General features: G+C 44.3%; 1 protein-coding gene and 1 long non-coding RNA gene across 3 annotated transcripts in view; one reads left to right on the forward strand and one right to left on the reverse strand.

The window, feature by feature from the left end:
* The window catches only part of KLHL14 (kelch like family member 14), a 59,341-nt gene extending 44,171 nt beyond the window's left edge, over positions 1-15,170 (reverse strand). The window contains exon 1 of the mRNA XM_048287056.1: positions 14,133-15,170. Within this exon, the coding sequence (XP_048143013.1) occupies positions 14,133-15,070 (938 nt within the window). The 5' untranslated portion in view covers positions 15,071-15,170. The remainder of the gene's footprint in view (positions 1-14,132) is intronic.
* Positions 15,171-15,817: 647 nt separating this feature from the next.
* Positions 15,818-19,287, forward strand: LOC125317298. 2 transcript variants are annotated; one of them, XR_007200008.1, is made up of 4 exons: positions 15,818-15,893; positions 17,371-17,828; positions 18,724-18,782; positions 18,875-19,287. It is a non-coding gene; the product is annotated as an uncharacterized LOC125317298 (long non-coding RNA). The 2 variants fall into 2 exon arrangements; XR_007200007.1 differs by lacking the exon at positions 15,818-15,893 and having other exon boundaries at positions 16,823-17,828.
* Positions 19,288-21,260: the final 1,973 nt, after the last annotated feature.

The raw sequence follows: 21,260 nt of genomic DNA on the forward strand, positions 1-21,260 counted from the left end.
GTATCTCTCTACTCATGGAATAATAAGCTTCCTTTATGCAATTTGTTAGAGGTTCATTCTAGAACGACCTTTTTCTTATATTATCCCTTTAAATCATCACTCTTTACAGCTGAATACACATGAAATGCTCTGGAGTTGTACTAAGGTTAAGCATTAAAGTTGCATGTCAAAAATCGTATTAGTCAAAATCATTATTATAAGCCATTCTACACTCAAAGAACCTTGAAAAAATTAAGGTTATGCAGAGAGTTTGTGAGCCAACTCTTTAATCACACACTGAACTTCAGATATATAGTTTAGTACAATTAGCAGCACTGGGCTAATGGTTATGGGTTAAATGCTACTTACAAGCACTTTTGTTTGTTTAATTTAGTCCAGACTCTTGCTTTCATTCTCCCCCTCAGCTCCCCCCTTCTCTTTGCTCTCCCCCTGTGCACCACTGGCTATAGCAACACCAATTGGTAAAAATGAGACTGTGATGTTGTTGTGAGCCTCCCCAGAGTGGAGCCCTGCCAATGCTTGCCACTGATCCAGCGGCATGAACCTGCTCAACTGTGCAAAGTCACTCTAATTCCCTCCCTCTGTTTTTCTACCTTCTCCCCCAGGGGGCAACCACTGAAAGGAGTGACTACCCACCCATCAAGAGCTGGCAATTCGCTGCTATTAACCGTGACCGTGATTCCCAATCTGCCTGGCAGTTCTTAAGAACAGGACTGCAATGTCTCATCTGCAGTAAAAGTGGTTATCTGCACCCTGGCCTCCAATGCTCCACCTGATGAACGTACAATTTCTCTGCAGCATTAAGGGATTTAGCACAATTGTAAGTGAAAACTGGAGGGGAGGCCCAGACCCCCAGACAAGCCCTGATGCTTTAATAGTCACTTCGCATATAATTGAACTTTCACCAGTTATACTTAGCTTGGGTGAGATAACACTGAAATAAAGGTCTAGGCTCAAAATGTTAAGTAGGAAGGTGACATAGCCTGGAAAACAGCCATCCATATGAATGACTGTGCAGAGGGACCATGCATTTGATGGAAAGCACCCTGGTCAAACACCATTTTTACAGGCACGACAACACCCGTGTAGTGCTCTGTGTGTCAGTCTGCAGCAAACAGCCCTGGCCAAGAAAGGCACAGAACACCACGAACTAAAGCCTACCACCAGAGCTGCACATGGAGGGGTCAAAGCACCACCCAGGAGCTCCAACCTCAGCAGTGCACTCTGGCAGTGGGAGATCTATGACTGAGGCACACCCATGGCTGCTCCAGCTGCTACATAGAATGTGTGTTGGTGACCCAAGGATTTACATTTGTAGCAGGACTGCATCCTCTCTTGAGAAGAATGGACAAAATGAACTAGGTTGTGCTGTAGGCATGCACCAACCACGAGGAACATCCTTCCAGAAGGGAACACACAGCTGAAGGCTTGATCCACACAATGCTCCAGAATAAAATTTGTCAAATGGCTGTCCAAAAGGCAACTACAGACTACAGATTCATCTATGACAAGGACGGCCAGGGAACTACCTGGCATATAGCCTTGTCTGTTTTCAAAACAGATTTAGGGCTCAGGGAAGGTCATGAATTGAGAGTGGATTAAACGAAACCCTCAGTGCAGGAGCAGGAGTTAAGCCATGGGGGCAGTGACACTGTCCCATGCTGTCCTACCCCTTGACTCTCTCCCAACTTGGGGAGAGCCCCTGCAGTCCATCAGTCTTTCTGACAAGCCAGCCTTTGATGCCTGCACTGCACCTGCAATGTGCTGTCAAATGATGACTGTTACCTGCCCAGCAGACTGTGGCTGTGTAGGATATCAGGAACTGTCTCATGATCACTGTCGGCACAGACTCCGTTAGTGAGAGGAAGCTCTGGGGAAAGCTTACTAAAGCACTGCCAGCATCTTTTAACATTCAGTCTCCCCAGTAAAGTTTTTAATGAGAGAACATTCGATAAAAACTATGCAACATGGGAGTATGATAAACTGGTTTTGGTATGAGTTAGGGATGACTGCACACGTAACAAGTGGCAGAGCAAACCAGAGCCATAAGTCAGTTATGCATGGCCATCCCTAACGATAGAGAATAAATTGTTTATTTCAACCCTCCTGTGTTGTATGTTATATCACAATCAACTCCCTGTGTATTGTAAAATTCAGAATGCCCTTGCAGGTTTACTTGAGAAAGGAGTTTATTTTGATTTTCATCTTTCATCTGTAAAACTCCCTTCTAACTCCAAAGCACTGTGAAAATCCAATGAATGGCCAAGGCTCAATAGTTAAGGTGAAGAATGAAATGTCAGATATAACTCTGAGTTTCCAGACTTTGGCAGTTGCAACTATCCTTAACATTACTTTTTCAGCTAAACTGTCTGAGAAGCTGCTGTTTCTTGAGAAGGAGCAGTGCTGCTATATTAGTATGCTTAAAAAATACTAATTTTTTTAATATGTTTAAAATGGGAAGTAGCAAGAACAGAGACTTTTAGTAGAAGTTTAATGAGAACTTAATAGTCAGCAAAATCTCTGCCAAAAGCACAGGGAAATCTCATGTGGCAAAGAAGATATGGATACTTATACTCAAAATATCTAATTCATCTATATTGAGAGCTCTCCCAATGAACCAAGTAAATATAATACAGTGGCTAAAGATAAGCAGGTTTTAAACTGGTAAGTTTCCTTGGAGCCAGTTCTGGTTTTTAAGCTTTGATGTGAAATGCTGGAATTTAGGTTTTGAAAAATTATTTTCTTTATTATTTCATATTTATGTTTCATGTTGCACTAAGCAGTACTGTTAGAATCTTACAATATATTCTATAATATGAAAAACATGTAAGTGACCACTGCTTATACACAGAAGATTTTCCCAAATACTAATAAAAATGTAATTCAGTGAAACCCTGTGATGAAGACAGGATTTAAAAATATATGTAATACATTGAGCAAGATAAAGCTTTCTCCTTTCTTGTATTATTATATGTTTGCTATTTGGATAACTCAAGATTATAATGTGAAATGTTCTACATTATATCTGACACACTCTTATTTTTTCACAGTCCTTATTTCACAGTGTAATATACTATTCAGTTATATGCTGGGGTTCACAGAGTCCCCAGCAAGGATTTTATGATCGTCTTGTGTTCCAGTTAACAGCAGTGTGTCTTGGTCAGGGAAGGCTAAACCCTGGACAGGCAGGCTGATGTCATGGCAAAAAAGTTAAGATAAATTTATCCACATGTTATCTTGAAAGCATTACTTAGATGCCAAAACTCTAGTTCTCACTGATGAACATGCACGTGTTGTTATTATTCTGCACACACTTTGCAGTTTCTGTTCTGCTAAGATTTTAAAACACTTAATTCACCTTAATTAAGTTCCTGGGTACCTCATGTGGTGTGAAATTTATTTTGTCTACTTACAGGACTGGAAACCAAAGTGTATTTCAAAGGCAACATTTTCAAACTTGTGTAGCTTCCCTCAGGCACATAAACCCAGGAATTTGAGTGCTCACAGAAGTGGCTTCATTTTCAGAGATACTCATCAACAAAACTAAATCCTACTCACTTCAAAGGTAGCAGCAGATGCCCATCAGCTCAAAAACTCAGATTGCTAGCCCATGGTCTAAACTAACCATGAATATTCATGGCAAGAGGCTGAGCCCAAGAGAGTTTATAAACTCACAAGAAATCAGCAGAAGAGGCTGTAAGAGACCTCAATACTCCTGACAACCACTCCTACTCTTTTGCAACCTTGATAGCCTCATGTTAATAGAAAATGCATGAATGGGAAATACTCTTCTTGTACATTGTTTTTCTTTATTAACATATCCATCAATCTTCTACTGGTGGGTTTTCCTTATCTGGGCAATTAGTAGAAGTTCATTCTACAAAAGCTGGCAAGAAAACAAGCCTCAACAACAGGTTTGCTCCAGACTCTTCCAGTTCTTAAACAATGCATTAAGGCTCTGCTCTCTGCATTAGGGAACGCAAAGAAAAGAATACAAGCATGAAGTGGCAATCCTGTGGTTCTTAATGCATCCAGTGTAGTGTTACACATCAGAAAGAAAAATGCAGAGACATACAGGTGATCACGGTAATCAGCGAAAAAAATAAGAAAAAGAGTATTCAACTATATTTTATTCTTAACTTAGGGCTATAGTAAACCCAGAATTCTGGATCATTAATTATCTTTTCATATAGGCTATCACCATGGCTTTGAGTATGGAGAGAGCCGTGTAGCTCTTCAGAGCAGGGACTTGACAGCTATGATGGCATCCTTGCTCCTGCTTCAGTGGTGAACTTAAACTCAGCAGAGCCAAACTGAACTTCAGGTGTTTGCCCACTGAATTCAGGCACAAACAAAACCAACCATAAGACCAGCACAGACCCAGCAAGGGCAGGTGAATGCATGGTGAGTTTTACTTACATCCTCATATCTCATAACATCAAAGGATTTGAGAAACTGGAGTCTGACAGTGATACTGTCAAAGCAAGTAGCAAGAATCTCAGAAAAGGGGGCTGTTTTAACCTGCAGCAGAAACAAATTATTTCAGAGAGGTTTAGATACCAACCTCAAGGCAGTAGACAAAGAGATATGCACTATCCCAATCAGCATTTCAGTTGCAGACCTTTTGTTTGTTAGCACCAAAAACTTAATTTCATCTTCAGAAACCAGGATGGTCTTTAGCAACCCTTTTCTTCTCAAAAGGCATCTGAAAGGGTGCTGTGTTCAACAAAAACATAGTGGACAATCTAGCTGCAGCCTGCAAAACTGAACAAACGTTGCAAGCATCCATTAGCCCATGACTGAAAAAAATGTTTTGCCATTGAGAACATGGGATGTGATCTTCAACAATTACCTTCCCAGCTCCTGGATGGGCATTTCAGTGCAACAAAAGTGTCGTATGAAAACTGCTTATTTCAATGGATTTTGGCTTCCATAGTTGACTGCAAAGATAGCCATGATTAGTAACACATGTTTAATAGAGAGGAAATCTAATTATCCAGGATTTTAACTATGAACTCAATGAAAGCCATAAGGTACAATGTAAAATTTATTTTGGACAAAGGAGTTGTATCAAGTTTTGTTATCACATAAAACAAATTAACAAACATCATAACCTATAGGTGAATAGGCATCCAGAATCTCTTCCTAACCCTACAGCACTGCTAGAGGAAGGACCTGAGTTCTCACAGTCAACAGACCAAGTCCTGCAAAATGTCTTTCTCCTTATGGATAAAGTACAGACAAAGAATATCTTGATTTTGTCAAAACCTAAAACACAATAAAGTCTCTTGCAAATTATGAACAATAAATTATTTTGTTCTTCAGTTCAAAGAATGTTCAAAAATTTGCTGAATGTCTGAAAGTTGCTTTATGAATGGATTTTTTTGCCTCTTCTAATTTGCACCTATTGCCCCAGGCACACGTGAAAGAACGTGAAAGAACTTTCTAGAAATACTAAAAACCCAGAAACCAGTCTTATCATGAAGATTTTGGTTTTCATCTTTTAATTCTCAATGTAGGCATTCTTGGCAGAAGGCCTCAGTTTTCACTGCAGCAGGGCTCACAGTAATGTTCACTGAAGATGATACTCATTTAATACATGTTGCTGACCACTGACAGAATGAAGTTTAGGAACATAAATCCTAAGCTGAGAAGGATTTGCTGCAGACATTGATTGTTGTTTTTGTCCTCTGAATCTACTAGATTTTTTTTAAAATTTTGTCCAATACTTTAAAAAAAGAAAAAAGCATAGAAAAAAATTAGTTAATGTTTGCTTTAACAATAATCGTTCCTTTTCCTTCTAAAAGCAGAAGTCTAAGGGTAAGTGAATGTTTCATCTGACAGGCCACACTTAACTGTTACAAAGTTACCTTATAAGTCAAAGGTTCCTTTATTTCTAAAGCTGTCAGGCAATTTTCCATCCCCTGCATTACAGTAACTTAGAATCTGCTTGAAGCTCTGAAAATCCAATTTTTCTTTATGAATCCAATCCCACTACTATTAGTCTCTAAGTAAATCTTTAAGAGTTAGCTTCCAGCTTTTAGCTAGAAGATTTTTTAAAGTTAATGTCCCTTCCTTTTGGGGCAAAAGCCTCTGATGTAATAGGTAGCTTAGGGGTGGGCAGCTATCCTGAAGGAGTGACATCTATCAGCAGTGCTCCTTTGGGAAGAACACAGAGGAGAGTCCTTCTCATCTGTGCCTCCTTGTATTACCAGACACGAATGCTAAAGATATCCTTACTAGCCCCACACTGAGTATCTGGAGCATTGTAAGGGATGTGAATTCAAAGGAATGTTATTAGCAAAGCAAATTGGTGAGTGAGACACAAAACCTCCTGTGGCATGAATCTTATTGGCAAAACTATGCAGATAACTGACATTCCTCACTGATGGAAACTCTAAAAAACCTTTAACTAATTCCCATTTTTTGGGGTTTTTGTTTTGATTTTTCCAACAGAGGATGTAAAATGGAAATGCTTTATAGAATGCCTCAAAGTGGTCAAATCCTCTTTTATTTCCTTTCCCTAGGAAATTTCAACCAACTCTTGTTTTTTGATTTTCAGACTGCAGAAAGTCAAGAAAGTCCTTTTTTGTTTGATTCTGTATCTGATGTCCATGTCAATAGAAGGTGTCTTCATCAGAGGCTGTGTTCTCTCCAGCTGAGACTCCTTTTCCTTAGGAAGCCAAAGGAAAGAAACACACCTTGCTGCCAGCTCACCCAAGGTATGACTTGTTACCTTTTCCACTGGTTTGTTTGTTTGTTTTTCCTGAAAGAAGGCATCAGTTGGGGAATGCAGGAAGAACCAACTGTGGCACCAACTTCTATTTACTTCCAGCTTCACTGCAAACCGTCTGCTTGCATTGAACTTGGCAGCTGACAATATTTGCTCAGTTTATTGTCTGCTTTCCAAGAATACAGCAAGTGTTGACTACCAAGTACTAGGCATGACAGTCTTTAAAGAAAACTTCAGGGAGGCAGCAAATATGAAAAATTATGCCAGGAAAGATCTACTAATAGTTTTCAACTTTCCATCTTCTTCAATTTCTTTAGATGGTCCTTTGGTAAAGCTGTAATACCAGATAGAATCTGTTTCAAAAAAACCAACATAAGAGATGTTTACAGAGCAGGGGAGTCCAGCTCAAACCCTTCTTTTAGGATTCCTATTAACTTCCCTGCTCAATCTTTTCAGGCCATGCTGAGCAAAGGATAATAACAAACCTTGCTCTGACTTACAACACAGCTTGGATTTTTAAAATACAGTAGTTGTTTGAAAAGATGAAACAGTGTTTTTACAGATTATATGGATTTTTTCATAACATGAGTTTAACAGAACCAAAGCTTTCTCCTGGCAAACTATTTTCTGTTGATTTTGTGTTCTACGTTAGCTTTCCTCACTCCCCTTGCCCCCAAGGCTCACTGTGCTTTATCTTCAAGTACAAATCCAAACAATTACACCATCACAGCTCTGTTCCATTTACTGCTCAGCAGTTACAGACTCAGAACCTCCATATTCTTGTGCTATAAAGAAAAAGCTATAGTGACCCCAGGCCACAACATGCCCCCTAAGACCCTCTCCTTTCTATCTCCTCTCTCCACATGAAGGGGATGCACATCAGGCAAAGAGTGAATAGAAAAGTCTCAGACCAGTAGCTAAGACAGATATGTCTGATGCTCACTATCATCCTACAGCACTTTGTTCGTAAAAGGTATACCCTAAGTATAAATCATTCCAGGAGGATTTTGTCTGAAATGGGACTTCCTTGTCTAGGAGGCTCTGCACCACTCATGAGCTACGTACTTCCCAACAGGACAGAGGAGGATTGTGTTGCCAAAGGACGAGCAAGAACAGCGCAGGAACTCATGGAGGACAGCTCTGCTTCTAGGGATTTGCATGACTCGCAAAGCTGCTGCATAGACTGTTGCAGGTGGTGGAAAGGTGCATTTTTGCTACAGCATTTGAGGAAGAAGTACCCATTTTCATAATAGGTACTTTATCATCAGTTTGAGTGGCTTTGTAAGATTACTTGTTTTTAAGCTTAGTTTAATTTTCCCTCTAGAACAAGGCATTTTGAAACCCACTGAAAGATTTCCCCTTGGAAAAAGAGTTTGGAGATGCAGATGCAGATATTTGACGCTGCTTCAAGTGCTAAAAGGGGCAGGGTGACAAAGCCAAGGAGGAGCACAGTTCAGCGAACTGCAGCAGCCTCTAGAGATCCAAGCAGAGAGGTCTGGAGCAGTGGGGATTGGGGTGTGTGAGGTCAGGAGCCTGGTGGGAGGGGCACTCGGGAGTCCGCGTAACAGCGGATTCAAGAGAGGGGACAGACGGAGGTAAAGTTCAGTAGATTGGATCTGGGGAAGAGCCCTGTCCTCTAAGGACATAAATCAGGAGGGACTGCCAGTTCACAAAGGACACTACTCCAAGTCGTGCCTCTGACTGGGAAACTGGAAGGGCAAGTACCTGCACAAGGCACCTGGCAACCCTTCTTCTTCAACCCTGCAGCTGTTGGAAAGATGGTTGTCCATAAAAAAGGCCATTAAATGCTCTTCATAAATTATGTTTCTCCTAACAAATACTGTAACTGAGCCAAAAAAAAAGGCTATCACCTGTGCCTATGCAGCTCTCAAGAGTTTTACCAGCTAGGACATACATGTCTTCAAAAAGGCTCCCAAGGGCTTTCCTGACCCACAGCAGTCTTTTTAGGACAACGGTGCTGCCTCTGTCCATAATGTGAGCTCCAGGCCTCCCATCCTTTTGGAAACTCCACATCTCTCCACTTAGACTTCAGCACGAGTTTGTCTCCAATGGCAAATGAATGCACATGATGCAAGTAAGGAAAGCAGGTGAGACTACCTAGGATTAAACTGACTACAGGTCTGTGGTTCACCATCCCACAGCCTCTAATGTGTCAGTCTCCCTTCTGCCTCCCTTCTCTTCTCAGCTGAGAGTGTCCTGGCACACACACAATTTCCTGATGTTAATTCAGGCACATAAAAACTGATCCAAAGCCCACTAAAATAAACCAGAGCCTCACATCCACCTCCTCCATATTGTAATGCAAAACTTAATAATTCACATACATTTTAAGATATGTTTTTCTTATCAGGATGTTAATTTGGGATCTGTAGTATTTCTCAGTTGCAATTAATCATGAATAATACTAGTTAAAAATTCCAATATTGGTGTTATGATCACAAAGGGACAGGTAGGTGGTTGTAACAAGAACACAGAGTGCATTTCAATGAAAAAACACACACATTTTTTTACAACCGCCAAACATGTCCTACCGAGATTCTACAAAAATCTCAGTAGAAAAAGAAGTCAAACTGAACTGCGGTCTGTGAAATTTGGAGACAAATAGTGTATGCAAGAAGGAAATTATTTAATTGCCAAGGGATGTAACCGGTTTCTTCAAATTTTTAATCTCCTCTGTAGAAAGTAAAACAGACCAGGTATATATGTCTTCCACATAAATGCCACTGTCTCATGCTGTTCAACACCTTACATTTTTCCTTCTTCATCAACACTTATCATCTTCCTACTGTTTCATTACAGAATGAAAACTGTTCATATCATCTTCATCACCTGCCATTGTTTAATTTGCTATCACTTTCACTAATATTGCCTAACACCAAACAGTCTGGATGACACCCTCTCTCCACTGAAATGAAAAAAAACCCAACAAAACAAACAGCAAACGAAACCACTTCTACAATAAGTTTTAGCAGATCAGAATTTGCACTTCTAATCTCCCTAAGGTCTAGCAGTCCAGGGAACAAAAGTATAAAAAAACCAGCTGGGTCTGTACATGCTGGGACTTTGCTGAACCCATAAAACAGCATGGGCAGGCTTAGCCTCCTTATCTCTTTGTCTCCTTATTTCCCTCTTTTCTCTTGTGCTCTTTAATTCTGTATTTTCTGCCTATGACTATTCCTATCTCATGTCAGTTGGTTGATCCCCATCCATTTTCCCCCAAATCTGAAAGAGCTTTTCCAAAAACTGGAATACTCAGCTGTTACTGACAACAGATGCTGTTTCTGTCAAGAATTAGTTTCCCCCCTTTTGCTTCATTCCCTATCTTCTTTTTATCTGCCAGGGTCTTTTTTTTGTTTTGCTAGTTTCCTTTCCTGTCTGGTGTTCTATTCTTACATTTTTCTCCCTTCAAAACTATCCTTCTCTCACCTCTTCCCTCATTTCTACTTTCCTGCTTCCGCTACATATATCCCATTTCTCCCCTGGGGTATCTCAACTCTTTTTATTTTTCTGCATTTCCATCTCTCTGCCAGTTTTACTTCCCTCACTCCCCTCTGCCTTCAGGTATGCAGCTGTATTTGCTGCTCTGCCGGCAGATCCTGGGAGGGGCGGACCAGCCCAAACGCCCATTGCTGGCCAGAGGAGCTGCAGGTGTCCTGCAGCCCACAAACAACTCCCAGGCCATCAGGGGCTGCCCCTTCCCACCCAGCCCACCTTCTCCTGCCTGTATGGAACGAAGGGCATTGTAAATAGTTACAGGCGAGTGAAACCATAAAATCATGGCAGTGCTCTATAAAAAGGCTGCAATCTTTAGGTAAAACACTTAATAAGCCAAATAAATTAATTATTTTTTTCTATAATGCTCTGTTGTCTGTCTACAGCTGTATTGTGCAGTAGCACAAACAAAATTGGAGTTAAAAGCTGGGTGATGTGTTTTTTAACCATTTTCATTGTTGAAAGTAGACACGGAAGCAATAGTAATTCTCAATAGCTCACTCATCTTTAAAAGTGGATTTCTTCCCAGAAACATGGTAATGCTCTACCCCTGAACTTTTTAAAAATTGAAAATACATACCATGTATTATATAAAATGTATTATATTACACAATAAAGCAGAGACACATTTTAATCAACTCAATACTCAGGTGAAGATCCGAGAGTCAAACAAATGTCTGGAATATGAACTTTCCTCTACCTAAATGCATTTTCTTCCCAGAACTACAGAAAGCATGATACAGCACAGAGCTACGTGTCTCTTTCAGGGACAGACAAACATAATTTAAGCCTAATGTTCAGGGTCACTCACCCCACTCCAAGTCGAAATCAACTACGATTTTTCCTAGTGACATCAAAACTGACTGTGCCTCCAGAGGCTTTAACAGCAGCTTGTATGCTGAGGCCCTGGTGAAGATCACTGAGCCAACAAAATTACTAACTTTGCGTAGAGTTGAGCACCTGATTAAATGTCAAATCAAACCCAAAACACCCATCCCCTGTGGTGAAGTCCTAAACCTCAGAGTACACAACAAGGCTCACAAGTCAGGAACATAACTCCTCAACTTTTTAAATTCTGATCATTTAGTTGTTGTAACTTGAAAATTAATTTTACAAAAATACATCAGGACATTCAAGCATCACCTTCTCTTACAAAATTTCGTGGGAAAAAAACCCCTACTCTCTCTGCAGGTAAACAGTGTTTTTCACTGCAGCACAAAAGACAACTCAGGTATGTACTAGCCCCAGCATCACTCTCACTGCAGGATCTGCATTTGTGGCACAAACTTCATAACTACCTCTGCTCACAGAGCACAGACTGGCTCTTATGAGCCCAAATCTCTTTCCCCCAGCCCTGACCTCAAGACTAACTTTATAGTTTCATTTCAGAGGAGAGTCAGCATATTTTGAGCTTCCCGTTACATTCATTTCCATTAAGAAATATAAGTGGCCCTGAGGCCAATGTACTCCAAAGTGTGCATATGGATATGTATGTAACATAGATGCTTTTTTAAAAATAGCTCGTTACCAAAAAAAAAGGTTTTTTTTAAAAATGCAGAAAAGTTACTGGCAAGTTGTAATACTGAGTGCAATCCTCATCTCTTCAGCATGCTGGAAGCAGGTGGCTATGGCACTGGGCTGCTTGCTTTTCTCACCAACCTGTACTGTACTGTGCAGGAGCTATTACACTGCACAAGAGGAACTGTTAATCTCTTTCTAAAGACATGTGAATCTTTGGCGAATGACCTTTCATTAAATTCCAAATTACCAAAGTCACCATTACTCACAGAAGAAAGTAATCAGAGTTTTGAACTCTTTTTCTGTGTAATAATTTTTATGTATTTGCACATGTACTTCACTGTTAGTTTTTCAAGATTTCCTTCTGCAAATTAATCACTTAAGGAACTCTTTGCAGATTTTCTTCCTTCAAATAAAATTCTACTGAATGAATGTTAACCTGTTAAAATTGCTACTTCAGAAAAACTGTGAGTAAAAAAAAGGACAAATCTGGAAATCTCTGTAGTCTTGAATGTTTCTTTTTTTTCCTCATTCATGTTTAAGCAGGCTTTTGTACACTTAGGCAGTCTGACAAAATCTTGAAGTGATTAAGATTCAAAGATGGGCCTTCATGACCTTTATGAATTTCCAGGAATATCGTCCAAGACCAAAAATGAAAATATAACAATTGCATTTGGCACTACTAAGCATTTCAGCATCTCCAACACTTTAACATTTGGAGTAAGTTCTAATGCCTGCTTATAAATAAATCTGAATGGTTTTGCTCCCATTTCATTGCCACTAAAGAACCCAATCAAGAGAAGCTAGTTAGTAGGCTGTTATTAGGCACACATTAAAGTTGGGAAGGTGACAGCATGTTTTCATCCACTGTGGTTAAGGGTCTCTGAAATACCACTGTCTGCACAGACACGCAGACCTATTACAAATAAAAAAAGTATTTATGGTATTTCTTCTGTAAGTCCTTAAGTGGAACTTAGACTCTCATCTAGGGCTATTTAAAGCGCAATCCCTTTGTGTACGCTCCCATTTACGGGGAAAGCCAGCTCCCAGCACCAGCAGTATCAGATTCTTGCAGCATCCATGACACTTGTAAGCATTCACTGGTCAGAACACCACTACATATCCTTCAAATGACATGGACCACTGAAGCTGGAAAGGTATCTTCACTGAACCAAGCCAGCTGGTATCTCAGCAATCCACCAGGACACGAGCATCAGCTTGCCCCCGGTGGTGTGCAGAATCTCGCCTGAGGAGTTGGTGGGGTTTGCATTTTTGAAAGTCATCACTTTTGAGTATTGAAATGCAAAGGGTAGGCACCAACTTATAACAGTGGCTTCTCAAATATACTTTACACTGCAAAATACTTGTATTCGATTTTTTTGATTTCAGAGTGAGAATCAGTTAGACAACAAGGTGATAAGCATGAGAGAACACTAACATAGTGAGCTAGCCAGAAATAATAAGAGGGCACACCATCTCCAAAGTTAAACCATCTGAGTACCCATTGCATAGAGATATAAAGAATCCTCTGCATTAATGCTAATAGAGTGTACTACCTAAAATATTTATTAATGTACTAGTTTTTTTCTTGCTGCTGTCAATTCATTAGTAATATGCACCTGTTAGTTAAAAAGCTTATAATAAGCTGAATAATACAAAGTGTGGTTTGATTTCTGTGCTACCACGCCACTGTATTATACCAGCACTAGAAGAGGGTATTATCTTTCCATTTGTGAATGAATTACAAACATATTTTAAAAGAAGATAAATAAGTTTTGGGTATGTTTACTGCTTGTTAAACTGCGAGCTGTGCATTCAGTTCCTAACACCAACCTCGTATTGTCAATCTTTGACATCATGATTCATCACCTTATTAAATGAAAATAACTGACATGTCACAGCTGTAAGGACTATGAAGTCACAAGTTTCCACTAACAAACAGGGGCATCACCCCACCATCAGCAACATCAGGGTGTGCACAGATGATGCAGTTATTTATGAAAATAACAGATTTAGGACTTGGCTATTGCAGCTTAAAACGCCCTGAAGACGCAACTCCTTGTTAAGGAGAAACATTGCGGGAGGAAAAAAAAAAAAAATTAATTATGGCCTAAAAAAAACCCCAACCAAATCCCCAAAGCGCGCGCGGCCAGAGGGCCGAGGGGAGGGGACGAAAAGTTTGGTGGTGCAGGGGGCGGGCGGCTCGGCCCCGCCGCCGCCCCCCTCCAGCCGCTCCGGCCGCCGCGCCGCCCCCGGCCCCGGCCCCGGCCCGCGGGGTCTGTGCCCGCCGGGACTCCCCGCTCCCGCAGCCCCCGCGGGCAGCCGCCGCCGAGGGGGCGGCCGTGAGGGCAGCCCCCCCGCCCCTCACCTGCTGGCCAGGCTCTGCCGGCAGTGCTGCCTGAAGGGCATCAGGTGGTAGTTCATGGCGTCCAGCAGCAGCTTCTGGCAGACGGGGTCGGTGCGCATGAAATCCACCGACTGGACCCGCTCCACCAGCTCCGGCGCCGGGATGAGGGCGAAGCGGAGGCGCTTCATCAGGTCTGGGGCGTACTGCATGCGGGTCTCCCGGTCGTGCTCCAGCCAGAGCACGGACATCTGGAAAAGAGCCAGCTCCGACTCGACGGGGGGGGGCAGCGAGTCGAGGAGGGCGCGCATCTCCTCGAAGTTGAGCAGCAGCACGTCCTCCACCAGGTACTTGTTGGCCAGCTTCTTGGTCTCCTCCAGGCCGTGCAGGGCGGCGATCTTGCACACCTGCTTGTAGTTCTGCACCGAGATCTGGTCGTTGAGGAACTGCACGCACAGCTTGGTGACCTGCGGGATGTGCAGGATCTTGCTGACCGACAGCACCTCCTCCACCGTGTCCAGCGAGAGGGTCACGTTGGCCGTGTACAGGTACTCCAGCACCAGCCGCAGCCCGATGGACGAGCAGCCCTGCAGCACCAGGTTGTTGATGGCCCGCGGGCTGGCCAGCAGCTTGTCCTCCGGGGAGGAGGATGGGGTGCCGGGCTCCTCCTGCGTCTGCGGCGGCGGCGGCTCCTTCGGCGGACCTCCCAGCCCGTCCTGGGCGCCGGGCCCCAGCCCCAGGGCGTGGGGGTGCCCGCCGCTCCCGCCGCCGCTGGAGAACAGGGATCGGAAGTACTGGGAGCAGGAGGCCAGCACGGCCTTGTGGCAGTGGAACTGCTGGCCCTGGGCCGTCAGGGTCACGTCGCAGAAGAGCTGCTTCCTCCACAGCAGGTTGAGGCCGTGCAGCAGGTTGTCGCTGTGGCTGGGGTCGAAGGTGGAGGTCCTGTCCCCGGATCTGGACATGGCGAGCGGCCTCCGGCACACCTGCCTTTTAAACCCTCCTCCAACCTGGGCAGAGGGGTGGGGAGGAGAGCGGGGTGGGGGGACACACGGGACGACACAACAATAAACACAGAGCTTTAGAGGCCCGGAGGGCGCATCCCGGCTGTGTGCGCAAGGGTGGCGGGGGGCGCAGCCGGGGGACGGGCTCCCCTCTGCCCGCTGAGCCGAGCCGCCCCCCCGCCCTGGATACGGACGGGCTCGCTCGAAGGGGCTGCAACTTGGGAGGGCTGGTGGAGATTTATATTTTTTTGCCTCTCTCCTCTTCACCCCCGCCCGCCTTTCTCCTCCCTCCTCGGTGCAAACCGGGCAGTTCTCCAGGGGAGGAGCAAGGAAGCTGGGGACATTTTCAAAGCTGAGCCAGCCCCCCCTCCCAAACACCCAAGCAATCAAACACACCCCAGATAACACCCCCCCGCCCCCCAACTCCGCGATACCCAGAGAAACTACCAAGTGACTGAAACTCTGCCGGGCAGGCGAGCAGCCCTGCCCGTCCCGCTCGCCGCCAGCCCCCTGTCCCCGCCGGCCGCTTTGGCAACTCGGCGGCGCCAGGAGCCGCTTCCTCCCCGGGGGGGGCGGCGTGCCCGGAGCCGGGGCCCCGGCGCTGGCCGGCACCGAAGTTGAGCCCTACTCCTCAGCCCAGCGCGGGGATTGCAATACTTCGCACCCCGGCGCGGGGACAGGGGGGGATGGAAGCGGCAGCCCCGGGCCCGGCGAGGGGCCGCCCAGCGCTGTCCTGCCCGGCTCGCTTCTCCTCGCAGCAAGCGGCGCCGCGGCCGTAACTCCGGTAACTACGTGAAGTTCAAGTTGGGGGAAGGACGGGGGAGGCGGGAGTGGGCGGTGGGGAGCAGGGCCATGCCCGGCGGCCCCCCCAGTCCGGCCGGACCCCGCCACGCCCCCCAGCCCTGGCCCCGTGCCCGGCCCGGGGAGGGGGTTCGGCGAGGCTGCCCCGAGCTGCGGCCGCACCTGCGGAGGCTGCGCAGCCACCGACCCGCGCTGACCGCATCCCGCCCCGCGGAGCGCCGCCGCCGCTCTTCCTCCTCCTCCTCCTCCTCAGCGGGATCCCGCCGAGACCTGCTCCTGCCATTGCAGCGCGCTCAGTCGCTTCTCGCCAATACTGGGCTTCCTCTGCCTCCCTTCACCCCCGCCTCGCCCCATTTATCGGCACAGCGAGGGGCTCCCTCCAGCCGCTTCCCCTGCCCCGGCGCCGCTCAGCCCCGCTCCGCGCCCCGCCGGCGGCTACAGAAACCTCCCGGAGCCTCTCCCTTTAAGTGGACCCGGTCAATCCCCCCCTCCCCACCGCACACACACACACACACACGCATACATACATGCACACACATACACAGACACATACACTCCTCCTCTTCTCCCTCCCCTTCTTTCTTTCTCGTTTTGCCCATTTCTTGCAATCGGAGTTTATTCTGCAAACGCGTTCGTTACACAACTGCCCCCCCCACCCCCGCACACACAAACACCCCTTTCCTCTCCCCCAGCAACAAACAAATCAGGAGGCACTAGAAAATGCACGGAGACGGTTAGACACAAGGCCAGAAACTTACCTGCTCCACAACCAGCTGCCAAAGTAAAGGTTCACTTAAGCTCCCCCCCAAAAAAAATCAATTGTCCTTCCTTTTTAAAGGTTTGCTCGCTCCTTCCAAAAAAAAAAAAAAAAAAAAAAAAAAAGGAGAGAAGAGAAAGAAAGAAAAAAAAAACCTTCTGGTTCCCAACTCGGAGCAGTCACTCTTTACAATTTATTTTGTCGTACATCATTTGATCACCGTGAATTAGCAACAGCAAGAAAATGTACGAGAGAGAGAGAAGGAGAGAGAGAGAAAGAGAGAGAGAGAGAGAGCGCAGAGCTTTCTGCAAGAGAAGAAGAAGAAAAAATGTACGTGTGACAAATTATGCTACCAAGAAACAACACATCATTATCCTTGGGCCTGGGGCTCAGTGAGTCGTAACGAGAGTAATAGGAAATCCACGGTTGGGGAGAGAAACGGTCGTGCATGGCCAGTGGAGAGAGACCATACAGGGGGATGGATGCTGGAGAGACTCGCAAAATTATGGCTCAAGGCTATTGTAAAAATTGTCGAGCGTAAATGACTGCGATTTCAAACATCTTTGGAAGAAAGAAGGGGAAAAAGCGAGCCCCCCCCCCGCCTCCCTCCCTCTCGCTCTCCCTCTCTCTTCTCTCTCTCTATAAAGAACCGTCAAGTTTTAGTGCGCATTGCTAATTAGTCAATTTCTCTCTGCCTTCACAGGCTGGCGACTTTGCTGCTGAGCTGAAACTGCTAATTTCTGTGACCAGCTTTTTTCTTAGCTGTGATCTGGATGAATGAGTAGCTGTCTCACAGAGATGACAAAAATAAACTCTAATCCCCCCAAAAATTTCCACTACGTCTTTCTCATGCATAGATTTATGATCTTCAAGGGCCTTGTGCAATATGCAAACTTTTTGTGTGTGTGTATTGCTGGGGGCCGCGGGGGGTTAAGTCTGTTGTATTCAGGGTGCACAGTATTTGTTTTGTATTTCTGCTCTCCCCCCACACCCCAGGAGTGATGGAAATAATGTCTGGTTTCAGTAGCCAATATATTGTCACCCCTCATCCTCTTGTATTCATATTATTGTCTTGACAGGATACATCCTCCTTCCTTGCAAGTATGATGAGGCTGGAGGGGTGGAAGGGAGAGAAAGTGAGGCTACTAAATGGTGTTAGTGGTAAGACGTTCCTTTTACATTTGTTCCCCTGCACTGTTCAAGATTTATGATCTTGTTTGAAGGCATATTTTCTCTATCGTTTTTTCTGGTTAGACAACCGTCTCTGAACTTCACTGTCAGCTCTTCAACAGATAAGGGTTCAGAAGTCACATTTTTTTATTGGAAGATTAGCATATTGTCAGATTTGTCTTTCGGTTTCGAGACTTTGCAAAGCAGAAGCCTGAATCAAATGGCAGGAAAGCAGCTGCTATTTCACAAACATAACCTTTCAACTTTCTGCCAGAGCTGATACCCTAGAAACGTGCATAGCACAGCCCATGGGCTGGGGCTTTGTTTTGGTTTTTGCTCCTTTACAGTTGTAAGAAGCAGAGGGAATTCTTACCTAGGCATTTTGGGCTTTTTCTTTCCACCAAGGGGCATTTTGGTAGAGGACATGTTCTCCACACTTTATCTCATGATATATTGCACCCTCACATTTATAGCTCTGTTCTTCTGTTGTCAAACCTCCAATTGTGGAAAAAAAAAAAAGCAAGAAAAGGAAAAAAAGGTGGAATGTATGCCCTTGAATGAAATGCACATGAAAGGAGACTGGAACAAGCACTCACAGAAAGTTTTACCTGGTGTGAAAGCCACGAGCCCCATCCCCTTTCACAGATGATGCTCAGGCTCCCATTAATTAAAACACACACCAGGAGTGGGACTTTGAATGCCAGGTCTCATGGTCTTTCTCTTTGACTTGGCCAAGGATGCCAATGCATTTACAGAGCTGGAGTCAGATTGCTCAGGAATGCAAAGGACTGGAACTGAAAGGCATCAAGGCAGTTTTTGCTTTTATTTATTTTCTGGTGACCTTAATAAAGAAGTTCTGCCATACCTTTCTCTTTTTGCTTGCCAGATAGGTCCCTTCCCCCTCCCTTGAATGTCAATTATTTCTGCAAAGAATTTCCAAGAGAGGTAAGGCAGCCAGTGTTGTGGGGCATGGAATTCTTCCCAAAATCACACCATCCTATGCTGTTTCTAAAACCATATTCTTTGATTTGCTCTAGCTGTGGTTCCCTCACTGGTGTATCCTGTTGGCCACAGAGATTTTGACCCTGTTGAGATGAAGAGAAATGTGAATTACAAAATGCCTCCATTTTGATAGTATCTGGTGTCTTCAGTGATGTGAGTTGTCTCCCAACTGTAGTAGATGGGAAGAACAATTTTTATATCATGCTTGTAGTGCTGAACTTTACTGTTGTAGTGGCTGTAAATAATCTCCGTGGGGTTTTGTATCAGTTTGCACTGACTGATGTGTCACACACGCTTATACCATTGTAAGCTGCCAAAATACATCCTGGTAGCAACTTTCTTGGAGTAGCATATTGGTATGTTTTGCTCTTTAGTGAAAAGACCTGGTTAATTTTTATTTAACTTTGCTACACTAACTTGGGTTGAAATAAAGTTCAGTCTTAACTTACATGTATGTTTTGTGGTCACTTATGAATTGCATTGAACAAATATTTTCAAAAGTCCTGGGTATGGTATTTTCTAAATGGTCTTGAATGTTTTGAAGTGAAACTTCAAAGTTTCTAAGTTGGGTGCTTGATTTCAAAGTGGAAAATTAAAGTCCATCTCTTACAGATGGCAGCTGCTGGCAGAAAATACTATGTGCTTGCTTGTTTCTTCTGTTACTCCCAGACCTGCACCATGTAAAATTATCCATTATTTTTCTTTGGAGCTAAAGTGGATGTACTTGACACTTGGTTTAAGCGGGGACTTCATATCTCTAATTGATATACCTAAAAGAACCACGGTCTTCAGGGAAACCACTGGGAGCAAAGACTGTCTCCCCTGAGGCACTGAATACATAAGAACTCAGAAGCCTTCCCTATCATAGCTATGGGGCTCTATCCCTAAACAGGATTTCCAAAGAGCAGTGGGCAGCGGCCCATGCTTTCATCTTTTCAAAGAAAGCCAGGGGTTTGGAGGTATTGTCCTTTTAATCATCATCCTTTCGCTCAGCTCTTTCCATCCCTGCAGATTCCTCAGCTTATCAAAGTGATTGCAGAGGCTTCTTGTGGGGAGGTCAATACTACAAGCTCCAAATCACATCTTGAAATTCGAGGAAGAGGTCCTGGTGCAGAAGAGGCTTTTATCAAGACAGGATGAGACAGGGTCATTAAAATCCCATGGAACAAACTCAGTAAATAAACAAGGTAAATACATTTCAGTAAGATTTATTTTATAAAAAAGAGAAATTTCGAATGCCTTTATTATCTGTGCTTGTAATATAAAATATATCTCTGCACAATGGATATTTTATGGGAGATTTTTTGCAGATTTTATTGCAACATATACAGGTATCCTGGCACATCTCAGAAATCAAGTTACATGCCCAGTATCTTTATTATAAGATTATATTATTATTGTTATTATTATAAAATAAGTGTCAATTCTGAATGCCTGCCCTTTTGTCATTGAGATTGCTGTCAGAAACAGCTTCAGCTGCCTCCCCTCTCTGGGGTACAGAATTTGCCTTTTGTGCAAGTCATCTGGCCTGCTGAACTCTCTCAACAGTCTGCATTTCAAATGGTAGAACAGAGGTGATGGCACTCTCAGAGCCACCTGGATGTGGGTGGGATCTGCCACCACAAGAAAAGAAAGTTCTTTCGAGGGGCCGTGAAACAGGTGGGCTGGATTGTTTTTGTTGGGCAACATCCCATGCTAATTGATTGGACAGATCTGAGCACACAAGTCCATTTTGAGGTACAAGTGCTGTACAAGCAGATGAACAAGAGCAGTACTGGCTGTTACCAATGACATTGCTACTCTTGCTGAACGTTGTTGTATAATCCACTCTGAAGCTTCTGACGTGGAAGTCTGTAAGCTCACACCTCTGAAGGCCTGGTATCCCAGTGCACTGTTCCTGGAGTACAGATTAACTACTCACTTCATCACTGGTAGTGTCAGTCTAGGATAGGGCAGGAGTGGAAGATTTCAGGAGGCTGTGGTAGTGGTTGTTAAACCCAGGAGTCTGGATATCTGGATTCCCACCACTGGCACACAGTGATTGTACCTACGTGGGCTTGTACACTTTGGTTTAGCACCTGGGAACCACCCAAAGCTCCTAAGTGCCTTGTTGTTCTATGAGGAAACCCTTTCCCTGGAAACCAAGGAGATGTGAGGCATTGCAAGGAGCTGGGAGGGCAAGAGAACAAAAAGTTGTCTTGGGTCTAGTAATATAGATGTTAACAACCTTGACCCAGGTGTGTTCTTTAATTTCTCTGTGCTTAGTTAACAAATGCTAAAAAGGGTTTTCATTAGTGCAGTCCGAGGCTCTCCCGGCTTGTGATCTCTTGGCCCTGCTGAGCACATCTGCCCAGCTTCACACCCAGCTGGGTATTTCTGAATGTTTACTATTAGAATTGTAGCCGGTGGGTACATTGTGAC

The sequence above is a fragment of the Corvus hawaiiensis genome, chromosome 26 (assembly GCF_020740725.1).
Source record: "Corvus hawaiiensis isolate bCorHaw1 chromosome 26, bCorHaw1.pri.cur, whole genome shotgun sequence".
NCBI lineage: Eukaryota > Metazoa > Chordata > Aves > Passeriformes > Corvidae > Corvus > Corvus hawaiiensis.